Here is a 14,101-nt window from a genome sequence, read left to right as displayed (position 1 = left end):
CACAGTATCCCTCTCGACTCGAATAATAAACATTGGCATTTTATCTCGGCTGCAACTGAGTCGTAAGTAACCACGAACTTGTTGAATATTGAGCTGGAAACTTGTTCTCCGACTTCGTATACTGAATAGCCTAGAGCGGAATTCTTTAATCTGGTGATGCAATTCGCCTTTCCTCTGAATTGCGCTTGGACTTCCCTATACTTTGCATGAGTGTACGCATCTTGAAACTGAGCTTCAATGGAGTATTTGGTTGCACACGGTATGACCGTATAAAAATCTGCAGCATCTGATTCTCTCTCTGCTTGCTCCTTGCTTCCAAGGCAATTATCATATTGTTTGACGAACTGAATAAGCGAGCTGTTCCGGGTGATAAACTTGTTAAAAAATGAATGCATGCTCTCGCTCCTTTGTGTGCTTCTCATCCCTGCCCAAAAGTGGTGATCCAGATAGATAGGAACCCATATATGACGGTCTTCATACAGATCTGCAGAATACACCCAAACACATACTGTGAATACACCCAATAAAACATGCAATTTACACCTTTGCTGCAGATTTAAAAAAAAACATTACCTGAAAGCCACTTGTTGTCCGCAAGACCAAAATTCAGCAGAAAATCATTACAATTCCTATCGAATGAGTCTTTGCTATGAGAGTTCCAAACAACTTGGCTCATTTCTTGTTCAATATCGGCATGTCCCTTGTACCCGTTTAATTTGCTTGGAATCTTCTTCAAGATGTGCCAAATACACCAACGGTGAATTGTTGTTGGCATACAGGCCTCTAAAGCCCTTTTCATTGATGCGCACTGATCGGTGAGAAACCCTTTCGTAGCATTTCCTCCCATGCAACGAAGCCAGCATTGAAATAACCATTTGAATGATTCAATTTCTTCGTTCTTCATCAAAGAGCATCCGAGAAGTGTTGACTGACCGTGGTGATTCACCCCGACAAAAGAACCACAGACCAAATTATACTTGAAAAAATTACCATAGTGCATAATGCAAACTCATTAGATACACCTCAACAAATACTTCGTATACACCCAATGAAACAGCCAATATACACCACTCCTGTGGATTCATAAAAATACATTAATTTAGCATCATAAACAGGGGCAGTTTGTTACCTGTTTGTATTGTAGGTGGTGTCGAATAAAATGACGTCTCCGAAATACTCAAAGGCAGCTCTGCTTCTTGCATCGGCCCAAAAAGCCAGCTTAATCGATAGATCCTCCTCGAGTTCGAGCTCAAAAAAGAAATTTGGATTCTTCTCTTTCATCCTTAACAAATATTTCCCGAATTTCTTTGCATCTTCTTGTTCGGAAACATTCTGCACTTCCCTGGTAATGTAATTCCTCACGTCCTTTTCGATAAATTTTAACTCGCGGTGACCCCCGGCAGCCGCAACAAATGATTGGTAGGTTTTGCTTGGTCTGATACCGGCCTCCTCGTTATTCTCTATTGTACGACGAATGGACATGCTTAGTTCCCTGTGCTGTTTGAGCATCTCTACTTTACTTGGACAGCAGGGGTGTGAATGATCCAGCACAACCTTTGAAATGATCCAAGCACCGAAAGGTCATTCCAACCTTCGAAACAAGCTCGTCATCAACAACCGAGAGAGGTTGCACAATACACCATGTCAAAAACTGTGAATACACCTATAGATATGATTCAAATACACCCAATCATGTCTAATATGATACACCTGAACCTCAACAACTCAACTAAAATGACAATAAAAACCATAAACTGTAAATACACAGGCTGCAGAATACACCATGTCAAAAACTAAAAATACACCCAATCATGTCTGATATAATACACCTGAACAACAACAACTCAATTAAAATAACAAAAAACCAGTAAAGTGTAAATACACCCAAAAAAGACCTGATCTACACCCGAGCGTCTGCTATAAATTCCAGATAATTAATCACAACTAATACATTGAACCGACAGATTCATGTTAACGTGTTAGTTTCACAGTCAATGTTCAGCAATTTTTCAACTACACAATGCTATACAAATTACTGCAACAAAATTCAGAGTAATCGTATGTAAATCAAACCTCAGGAACTTCGTTAGATTCAAATTCATAATCCACCTCGCCAGGATTCAGCTGACAATCCGAGGTTGAATGATCCATTATCTTCAAAACGAGTTCAAACTTTGATTTCAGAAAACAACAAATCAAAATAGAAAGCGAAGCTCGAGTTGCACAGAGAGAGGAAAGTAACGTAAACAAAGAACATACCAGTGAGAAAAGGAGAGGAAAAGAACGATGGAGAAGAAGGAGGGAAGACGCGCAAGAAGAAGAACGAGCAAATCTCCAAATAACGAAAACGAAAAAGGAAACAAATCTTTTAAATTTGGTAGTTAGATATACGCGGGATCTTTATATAGCGCGTGTAAGTGACATACGAGTTGCAGCGCGTTTTGGTGGATTAGGCGTTAATGAACTTGTAATAGTTACAAGCCCTAATCGCTTGTATACTGAGCTTTTCTGTTTTAGTATATGAGTAAAATTGATTTATCAATAATTATTACTATATTTTGAAACATTGATAATTAATTGTTAAAATTTAGAGTTTTGTATTAAAAAATGGAGAGAAAAGTGTTAAAAGAAAATTTTGATTATGTTTTTTTAACATATGAAAAAAAAACATAACTTAATTAGTAATGCTATTGAGGTTTACTTTATTTATTTTGTTCGGTAATAATGTCAAATTTAATGATAAGATTACATTGCTGCTTGAAATCTTTTGAAATAGAAATATTATAATGACATTAGAACTTTGATTGTTTTACTCATATGCGGTTTTAAGCAGATCCTCCTGAATTAGTATCTATATATTCTATTTTGGCAAACAATTTCATAGTGCTCAAATCTAAGAATCTTGTTTGAGGGTGAAATAAAACTCGCATGTCATAATCGCTTTGGATTTTATATTTTCGAAAATTTATACATCCCTTACTAAGTGAAATTATAAGTATTTGTTTCGAATGCTTTTTCCCAATATTTTTTCAATTTTTGTACTATGCTATTTTAGAGATTCACAAAACTCATTGACGAATTAATAAACACATCGATCTATTTCTTACTAAAGAAATTAACATTCTGACTCGTGTCTTCATCAATTTTTTCATGGTAATAGATTAATGTATATAGACTCTTAGACATGTTTTCTCTCTTTTGCTAAATGTTTTAAGCAGATTTATTGCTTTGTGTTGTATTTCAAATTTATAAATTTATTTCGAGCGTAAATCTTTATTAGGTATTAAGAGTTGATTCTTTTTTTATTAATCGTGTTAGGCTATTGTTACTTATGTTGATATGTAAATAGTAGGATCCTACCATGATTTATATACTATAATTTCTTATTGTATACTCATAAATCGTCACAACTTAAATGTGATTGAAGTTTTAAACATAAATCGTCGTAGAATATGATGATTTATGTGCATTTTTAACACACTATTCTAAACTAAGATTCTGATTTCCTTTTAAGGTCTACTAACTCAATCCATCACGGAGGATCCGCTAAAAGAGGATCATCCAAGCTCGAAAAAGGTAAGATTTGGATCGATATCCATCCTAATCTCATAATTAACAACTCCTTAAGTATTGAGACGAGGTGAATCTCACTAATCCCTCACATTAAGAGATTCTTAACAGATTCTTAAAATCATTATATATAAATAAAAAGTCAAAGGTTCTCCCAAATTAAATATAAACATAACTCTAATTATCTTCACCCTTTTGAATATATTCTGACTTAGACGTCAAAATATTAATGCAGTACCACCTCCACTTTTCTCTATTCATCGTTCGATATTAGAGTTACGAGTCCCAATCTCTTTCATCTAGTTTTCGGTAAACTTACAAACACACATATTAGCCCAATATGATTTGCGTGCAATGTCATTGCAATTTTAACTCGTGGAACTAGTTATGTTCTAATTAAAGTTGAGTATCCTAGCAAATTTATTCGAAAATATTTGGTAACAAAAAAAAATTAGCCAAAAACAGTCATAACTTATCTTCTTTAGTATTCATTAATTGTTGTTCACTTATTTGTTTATATACGTAATAAAATTTTAAATTTGACATTGTATTTATAACAATAAAATGAAAAAATTTTCTATAATTAAATCAGCCATACTAAAATATTAAATATATATTAAAAATAAATTAAATAATATATTTATTTATATACAAATATACATATATATAACTAATTTATTAATTATATTTGGTGTGTAGATAATATTGTTCATCAAAAATAATAATTTACTCAAAGTTTCAAAATTAAAATTCAAATACCTTTTTCTAAGCATCTAAGAACATTTCTAATAAAATATTTTTATAATATCACTTTTAATATTTTTAAGAAATGAATTGAATTATAATTAAAATTTATATTAGAATTGATTTATGAAATAAAACTGATATTACTTTAAAAATATAATATTAGTTTAATAAAAAACTAATAAAATTTTATGACTCGTATAATTATATTAATAAAATAATATAAAATTTTAATTGAACTAATATTAAATATTAGAAAAATAAATTTTATTTTTAATTTTAGATTATTATTTATGAATCTCATAAATATTTTTATAAGAGAGTTAAAAAAAATTAGAATTAATATGGGGGATGCTCTAAGTGTAGCATAGAATTGGAAAAAGTGATTTGTCTGGCATTAACCTCAGAAAAAGAGTTTAGAAATATTTTTGAATTTCAACGTATGTCCCTTCCCTATACTCTAAATTGTTTTTGGAATCTCCCATCCATTGATACTTTTAAGATTAATTGTGATGCTAGTTATTTTGGTTCGGGTAATAGTGTTGGTTTTGCTTTGTGTTATTAGAGATTGTAACGAGAGCTGGCAAAGGGGGTGTTTGGGAATAATTGAGAGTAATAGTATTCTTCAAAGAGAATTGTTTGCTATTTGGAGAGGATATCTCTTAGCTTGGGATGTGGGTCAACGAGATGTTATTTGTGAGACGGATTGTGTGGAAGTATTTAATCTTGTTACTCAAGATGGTTTTGGGTTTATTAATCCATTGGTACTCAAAATAAGAGATATCATACATTGGAATTAGCGTGTTGACTTTCGTTTGATTATGAGAGATGCAAATACGATGGCAGATACTATGACAAAAATGACGATAAAGTTACAACTTTCGCATGTGAAACTTCTTTCACCTTAGGAGGAGTTTAAAAGTAGTCTTAAATAGAATTGCCCTCTATTTAAGCAGTTCCTTATTTTTTTGTTTTGTTTTTCTTTGTTTAATTTATTTCGATAAAAAAAAATAGAGTTGGTATCAATGCATTCATGGATACCGATAAAACAAAGAAATTGAAATAAAGAAGAAGAGGTAGTTGGGAGATCCACGTAAGGGGGCAAAGAAGCCATTCCATCCAGCTACTACTCCAACACGTTTTATTAATTCAATATAAGTAACGAATTAAAATTTCATTTCCCATCAGAGAGAGAGAGAGTCCTGCAACTACACTGCTCTCTGCCATCTCCTGATTCCTTTCTCCTTGGTTGCCAAACCCGAACTCGCTTCCTTCCTCGCTCGCAGCTACAGGGAAAAGAAATCCTTCTAGAAACAAAACAATAGAAACGCTTCACCTTCTTGTATCGTGGACCAACGCCTCTACTCTTGTTTTCTGCATGTCCATCCATTGGCCACTCCAAGCAGCATCATAGTAGTAGTAGAGTCTGAAGATGAAAATGGAGGGTGATCTGAAGCAGAAGCTGCTGCTGCCTTCTTCAGGAGGAGTAGAAGAGGAAGAGGGCTTGTCACTGGTTAGGAGGGTGTGGGAAGAGAGCAAGAAGATGTGGATAGTGGCGGCGCCAGCCATATTCACAAGAGCTTCCACGTTTGGAATCCAAGTTATAAGCCAAGCGTTTGTTGGACATCTTGGTTCTAAGGAACTCGCTGCTTTCGCTCTTGTTTACACCGTTCTTATCAGGTTCGCTAACGGGATTCTGGTATGTTCTCATCTTTTTCAGTTTTCACCTAATTTACCTTTTGCAGTTAGTTTTTTAAATTTTTTTTCCGTGATGGTTTATACTCGGAAATCGGAGTATTCTGGTTGGGCAAAAATTATTGCCGAACCATGTGATGGATTCTGAGCTCCAGGCTGTAAAAATTTTCGGGGAGAATTAAAAAAAGACAGGAGAGGTTAATTTTGTGTTTTTTTTTCTACATAATATTCTGTCAAATTTTCTGGCTTGCTAAAATTTTCTTTATTTTTAATTAAATAAATTTGACAAAAAGAGCTTCTTCTCTCTTTTTTTTCTTTAATTTTTATTTTGGGGACGGAACAATATTTGTGTTAAAAGGAATCTGGAGGATTCTCCTGTGCTTCATCAATTAAAATTTAATTTTTTTTTTAATTCTGTAATATTTTTGGGCGTGCATCAACTTCTGCCATCAATCAATAGTGATTCCTGTTATTTTCTGAAATGAAAAAAGAAAAAAAATTTCAAGCTTTTGAACTTCTGGTATCAGAACAATCAAAATGGTGTTACTTCAAGGGTTTTGTCCGTGCTTTCTTGTTTGTATTTTGTGTTTCAATTTAAACTATGCTATGAATTTATTTTGTTGAATTGTCTTGACATGTTTGTACTGCAAATACAATTGCAATCATAATATGGTCCCTATTAACACTACTAAGTTCTTCCTCCCATTTTATTACAATGATTGCAGTTAGGAATGGCGAGTGCTTTGTCAACACTGTGTGGTCAAGCATACGGTGCAAAGGAATATGGCATGATGGGAGTTTACCTTCAAAGATCATGGATTGTTTTGTTCCTGACTTCACTGATTCTTCTTCCGGTGTTCATCTTCACCACCCCAATTTTAAGCCTCTTGGGCCAAGACGAAACAATAGCACAAGTGTCAGGAACCATTTCACTTTGGTCAATTCCTATCATGTTTGCCTTTATCGTATCCTTCACTACCCAGACATTCCTGCAGTCGCAAAGCAAGAACGTCATTATCGCCTTCTTGGCAGCTTTCTCGATAGTCCTTCACATCTTCCTTTCTTGGCTTACCACTATGAAGTACAAATTGGGTCTTCCTGGTGCAATGACCTCCACTAGTTTGGCGTATTGGATTCCCAACTTTGGTCAACTGATATTCATTTTCGGTTGGTGCAAGCAAACATGGCATGGATTCTCATTCTTGGCATTCAAAGACCTTTGGCCTGTTGTTAAGCTTTCGCTTTCATCCGGTGCCATGTTGTGGTGAGCTTTCTTTCAATTCTTTGTGAATGACACCTTGAATGGAGTAGACAATAGAAGTTTGAGTATCTTAATTTCTTTTATGTCTTCCTAACTCGATCAAATTGGATGTATTTTACAGTCTTGAGCTATGGTACAACACAATATTGGTTCTTTTGACAGGTAACCTGAGAAATGCAGAGGTGGAAATCGATGCTCTGTCTATATGGTAATTCCTTAAACATTAATTCATTAGAATTCATATGTTGTGTTGTTAGCTGTATTGATTTGGTGTGTAAATTGTAATGGACTTTTGACAAATCTTGTTTCTTTACAGTCTTAACATCAATGGATGGGAAATGATGATATCACTTGGGTTCATGGCTGCTGCTAGGTACTAACGTTATATTGACCTACCAATCTTATTTTCCCATGTTTAGTAAAGTTTAGAATGGAAAATTAACTCCAGCTTACATAATTTGCAGCGTACGAGTGGCGAATGAGCTTGGAAGAGGAAGTGCCAAGGCTGCCAAGTTCTCGATCCTAGTGACTGTGCTAACATCATTGGCCATTGGGTTCTTTCTGTTTGTATTCTTCTTGTTGTTTAGGGAACGACTTGCTTACATATTTACCACAGATGAGAATGTTGCCCGGGCAGTCGGTAATTTGTCACCATTGTTATCAGTCTCTATATTACTAAACAGCGTTCAGCCCGTACTCTCAGGTATTCTTCACAAGCTTCATTGTTCTTACAATCTCACATTAGAAAAGCAGATTACTTTGCCAGTTTTGTTACTATGGGATTGTGTCGAGATACAATAATCCAAAGATATACTAGAAGGTAGAATTTAGATCCTCTAAAGTGATGATATTGGTAAAGTGATAAAGTAAAGGGTAAATCACCATTGAACTTGTAATTTTCATCATATATGGATCCCATTATCTTAATTTAAGAGGGATTAACTACTCATTTTATCACTTTACTCTCTCACTTTAGAGAAGCTTATTCAGAAAGTAACAGTGACAGATAAAAAGGTAAATGGGAAGTCATTTAATCGTTCGTATGGTTTCTATAGGTGTTGCGATTGGAGCCGGTTGGCAAAGCATTGTTGCTTATGTTAACATAGGTTGCTATTACCTCATTGGAATTCCTGTCGGTATTGTGCTTGGTCATGTTCTTGATTTGCAAGTCGAGGTAGGATTTTAACCTGAAACTCTTGTTTTTCCAAATTGCACTTCAAATTTCTGCTGCATAATCAAATTCTAAATCTCTTTCCACTTGTGCAGGGAATTTGGGTTGGAATGTTGTTTGGAACTTTTATTCAAACCGTAGTGCTTGTTATAATCACCTACAAAACTAACTGGGATGAGCAGGTTCAAATTGACCTCAATATTCTAACTCTGCTATGATTATAATTATGAACTAATGATCATTATGAAATAATTAATTGATTATGATTTTGTGCAGGTGGTCATAGCTCGTTCAAGAATTAGCAAGTGGGCTAAAATGGATGGCCTCGATCATGAATCAAAACCGGATTCATCAGAAAGTTAATTTTGTTGCCTAACATTTCAGTCAAATGCAGCTAAGGATTAATATTGTAGAATGTGTATTGTTATTTATTAATTTTATTAATTGCAAGTTTTGCATTGAAAATTAATGGACTTATGTTCTTTAATTTCGTCCCTCTATTATATAATGTTTTATCTTTTGGTATGAACAAAGGGACAAGAAATAAAGTATCAAGAGAATTTTGAGCTCCACTCTGAACTCCTATGCAGTGTTTCGCTATCTGCCCCCTTTTTTGGTTTAAATTTTTAGGGGTACAATGATATCCACTTAATTGTTTATTTATTTAGATAAAACATTGCTAACTGTCTTTTATTTTAGGTTTAGTAGCGTGCTTCTCCGTTTAGTTTTTAATATTCATAACTTTTTTTAATCACTAAATTAAGTTTGGTTTATATTCAAATACGAATATCTCAAAAGACTAGTCTTTTCTAGAACCAAAACAGAGTAACTTTGATCCAAATTATGGCGTGAATTTAAATGGCTATTTTCGTCCAATTATTCAAATCAGGGTAGAGAGAACTTTGCTTTGTCAACTGAAGTTGCTTGGATATAAGGATATTAGATATACACTGTCTAGAAACTATAAAATAATTCATAGAATGACAAATTTAAAAATTTCGAAGTATGGTACGAATAAACAAATGGAAGCAAGTTTCAAAGCGTATATATCATGTGCGAAAATCCAGTATGCTTCGTCGTCCTATGTTGGGGGACCAGATTTTCAGACATGGAACATGATGATTGTAATTGTATTCTAAAGCTAATAAAATTTTTTTGGAAGTGGTTGGTGAGAGTCAATTCTTGTGTGCGGTACATTGAGTTTGTGTACTATTCATTGTAGAAGTAGGTTTGGCATTCCCTTGATTTAGGGTAATGTTTTTGTTCCAACATGTAACATTAAATATTTCAATTTTGTGAATAAAGTGTTGTCATTTATTTTACTTGTAATACTGTTTTTTTTTTTAAAATAGTAATTACATTCCAACTCCTCGTGGCACCCGTGGAATTTGATTCCGTCCATCTCAATGCAGTCAATTGTCCTGGACCGCAGCTAGAAAGCTATGCATGCATGAGCTAAACAACATAAAAGAGGGTACATAAACACTTTAAATTCTTGTTGTTTAGACAATAATTTCATTACATATAAAATAAGCAATAAAGCTATACAGCCAAACAATTTTATCGACTAAATTTCAATAAAGTCAGATATGTGTATTTTTCTTTTAAACATGATTTTGTTTTCGTCGACAATTTCTTCGTCTTTAACTTTGTCTTCAAACTTTTTATTCTGCACGCTTCTTTTTTAACAAGGTAGATACTACAATGAAGATGGCATAATTGTCTTCATATGAGTATATTTCTTTTTGACCTTTGGATGATGGATTGTATGGTTAGATTTTGATATTTATAAAAGTGTTATTTTTGTTTAAAGTGTGGCTAAATAAATAAACCACACTTTTAACCAAAGCATCTTCATGAGAAGATATTTTTGCCATCTTCATAGTAGTATCCACCTTTTAACAATGTTGTCATTGTCTTTTTTTTCTCCTCTTCTCTTATTTGATTTCTTTTCTTCTTTTTCATCCTCATTCTCTTCGTTATTATCATTGTCGATATCTTTTTCATATTCTTCTTTTATATGATCAGAAAATTAGAGCAAACCACAACGCAAAAATTTTTGATACACAGCACAAAAATTTTGGTTTATAACACAAATTTTTAAAAGAGCACATGCCTAGAACATTGATAGCTAACCAATAAAATACGCACACCATAGAAATTCGATACACACCACAGAAAATTTGATACATAGCATAGAAAATTCGGTACACAACACAATTTTTTAAAGGACTACATATACAAACTATTAACATCTAACTAATAAAATACACACAGCATAAAAATTTTAGTACACAACACAAGAATTTTTAATGTATAGCACAAAAACTTTTGATGCACATTACGAAAATTTTGAAAGGACTATAATTAACTCACTCAACTAAAAATATATTTGTAGCAAACTTTTATGTGCTATGCGCAAATTTTGTGCTATAAATAAAAATTTTTGTATTATGTGTAAAAATTTCTATGTTATATTGATAAAATTTTGTTATAAAAAAAATTTAATTATATGCCATGTATAAAAAATTTAGGTTCTATGTCAATAAATTTTGTACTCTCTAACAAAAAATTATGTGCTGAAAAAGCTCAGAGAAGCTAAAGCTGTGTTGCATGCGCTTGTGGTTTTTTTTGTTATCGGACTTGTGTTAACTTAATTGAATTTGGTTAAAAAAAAACTTATATGTGTATCATTATCATAAAATAAGTATATGAAATTAATTTTTAATTGATAAATATTAGTCAACTTTTTTATTTTGAAATTATTTTTTTAATTTTTATGTTTTTGAGAATTTAGAATTAAATTCAATATTTAGAATTTATAATTTAAAATTAATAATTTAAAATTTAAAATAAAAAGATAGGTTTTTTTAATAATTTATTAATATTAATTGAAAAATAATTAGTTCCCTAATTGATCTCTTTTACCAGGGATGCTACGTATAAACTAAAACAACACCCTCCGGCACTTATTTATCATTTTAGATTTTAGTTTACTATTAATTCTAATTACTCAATTTTTTTTGTTTGTTAGTTTTCAAAATTATAATTTTACTTTTTTTGTGTGGGTACAATTAAGATCTCTAAAAGACAATCCACATACCCAAGTTGGGTTGGTATAGTAGTTAACTCACTAGTCCGCTTAAGTAAATGTCGAGGGTTCGAATCCTGCCTTGTACATGCAGCAACTTATTGGCCAGCGGCAAATCCTTAAATAGAACTCAGTACCGCGACAAATTAGTCCTTGACCTGTCGGGTTAGAAGCATGGAAAACCGAAAAAAAAAAAAGACAATCCACATGTTTCACCATAATGACCGAACGGCCAAATGAGCAACGTAAAAGCTACATAAATAAATAAAAGCACCATTATAGGCCCCAGGATATACCCTTAAATGCAGCACGGACCTATTCCACATTCTTGTAGGTCCTAATTAAGCAATTATAAATTTATAATATACTAATGGCGCAAAAGGTGCGTGGCTTTTGAGTTTTAGTTTAATAAAAAATATAAAATATATAAATAATTATTTTTATGTATTTAGGTTGAATGATCAATTATCAATTTATCGCTATAAGATGACGTGAGTAAAAAAATAAAGGCCAATTTTATGGTGTCTATGAGTTTTTGTCTAAATTATGTCTAATTTATTTTTTGTAGTAAGTTTTGATTTTTTAAAAATTATTTATTCTTATATCTTTTAAATTAAATAATAACTTTTAACCCTTTTTAGTAAATAGGCACCACTTTTTAGGCACCATAGCATTCACCAAAAATAAATCAAGGTATGACATAAAAATATTAAAGTATAAGATATTCGATTCATATTCGTTACATAAAGACATAGTAATTTTGAAATAACTATTTTCCTTTCATAACATGCATGAGTGAGGATGTATTATCTCGTCAAAGCATAAATAATTGTCATCATTAGAGTCACTGATCTGAGTTTGTCTAATAAATAATAAATAATAAATAATACAAGAGTAGTTAGTTAGCTTTAAGCACGTTGTGATGCTGACAAATGATATAGAGCTGCTTTCTCCAAATCTGATTTGAATATTAAAAAAGATTAGTAGCTTTCAGCTGGCCATGTTTTAAACACAAAAGTTGTAAAGAAAAAACAAAAGAAAAAGAGAGCGTGAAAGTTGTGTGGACTCAATTATTTCTATATGGCAAAAGTCTCGTCTTAAACAATGTTAAGTGATGAGATCAGCTTAACTATTTTTATTTTATTTGATACTCAGTACTATATTAACTTAAACATCTGTCTAAAAGGTTAAAAAGATCATAGGTGTTTGGCAAAGTTACTTTATTGAAAGAAGGTGAATCCTAAGTTCCTGACATTTTATACCATCTTTTTTAATTGATTCTCTGAATATATAAGTTGATTAATTGCTTTTCTCTAAAAGACAAAAAGATCTAAGATCGGAAAAGAAGTTGTGATTTTGGGAATTGGGCTAATTAGTAAGAAAGCGAGTATTGATAATGGGCTGATTGATGCATGAGGCCCGTGTTGGTTGAGCCTGCCAAAAGAAGCAAGGAATATTGGAGATCCAGATTCACTGGTACACTTAAGTGTCAATGGTTCGAATTCTGTCTTATACATGCATTAATTTATTGATCAATAAAAAATTCATAAATAAAATTTCGATCAATGACAGATTAATTTTTGGTCTGCTGGACAGCGGCAGATCCAAAAATTTTATAAGAGGGGATCCAAATTAAATACAAAATAAATTAAAATATAACATAACAAAAAACTAATAAAATATATTTTATAGTATATAGGTCAAAATTAATAATTATATAAAAATCAACATTCAACTACATACTTTAGATTTTTGGTATTTTTAAATTTGTTCTGCATTATTTCATATAACTAAAATTATCAATTCATCATCTGAAATAAATTTTGAAGTATTCTCTTTTTCAATATGTAGAATTATATAATCTGCTAAAAATTCATTTTTTATCCTATTTCAAAGTCTTATTTTAATAATTTTTATTATTTAAAAAGTCTATTCAATTATTACTGTTATCATAGAAAGAGTCAAAATAATTTTTTTATAGTTGTTATTTTTTTTTACATTAATCCAAACCTATATTTTTCAATAACTTTTCAATTATTTATATATTTATACGTCTTTATTATTTTTTAAACCTATTTATTAATTATTACTAGTATATTATAATATACATTATAATTTATACATATTAAGTTACTAACATGGAAATTTTTTTTAGTGTATTAGTATACTAAAATATATTTAATCTATAATATATATATTAATTATATAATAATAATAAACTAAGAGTACTAATTTTTTTTAAAAAAAATTAGAGGTACCATGACCACCTTAGCCCCTTAAATTCGTTATTGGTGGAAGTCTAAAAAATAATATAGTAACCCTAAAAATTAATTTAGGTAAATTGATTGGTTAATTCATTCTCTATTTAAATAAGTATCGAAAATTTGAATATTATCTTATGTATATAGTAGTTTATTGATTAATAATAAATTTTTAAATAGTGGTTTAGTTTGTGTTTCCTACCTATTTTGTTGGGTGTATTTTGTGTTTATTAATGATATAAATTCTTTGTGCAAAAATAAAAGGTTTGGTACTACAAGAAAGGTATTGGAGGATATCTATACACCTC

The 14,101-nt window shown here is 31.5% G+C and overlaps 1 protein-coding gene across 1 annotated transcript; it reads left to right on the top strand.

Annotated features, from left to right (window-relative positions):
* Nucleotides 1–5,473: 5,473 nt before the first annotated feature.
* On the top strand, nt 5,474–9,013 carry LOC107494171 (protein DETOXIFICATION 21). Its single transcript, XM_016115203.3, has 8 exons — nt 5,474–6,013; nt 6,735–7,273; nt 7,392–7,478; nt 7,587–7,643; nt 7,735–7,973; nt 8,326–8,444; nt 8,537–8,623; nt 8,718–9,013. Exons 1-8 carry the CDS (start codon nt 5,747–5,749, stop codon nt 8,802–8,804), a joined length of 1,482 nt encoding a protein of 493 aa, XP_015970689.1. The 5' UTR covers nt 5,474–5,746; the 3' UTR covers nt 8,805–9,013.
* The last annotated feature ends 5,088 nt before the right edge of the window (nt 9,014–14,101 follow it).

Source organism: Arachis duranensis, chromosome 6 (genome assembly GCF_000817695.3).
Source record: "Arachis duranensis cultivar V14167 chromosome 6, aradu.V14167.gnm2.J7QH, whole genome shotgun sequence".
NCBI lineage: Eukaryota > Viridiplantae > Streptophyta > Magnoliopsida > Fabales > Fabaceae > Arachis > Arachis duranensis.
Note: the sequence above shows the minus strand (reverse complement) of the source record. Positions and strands in the feature narration are given on the sequence as shown.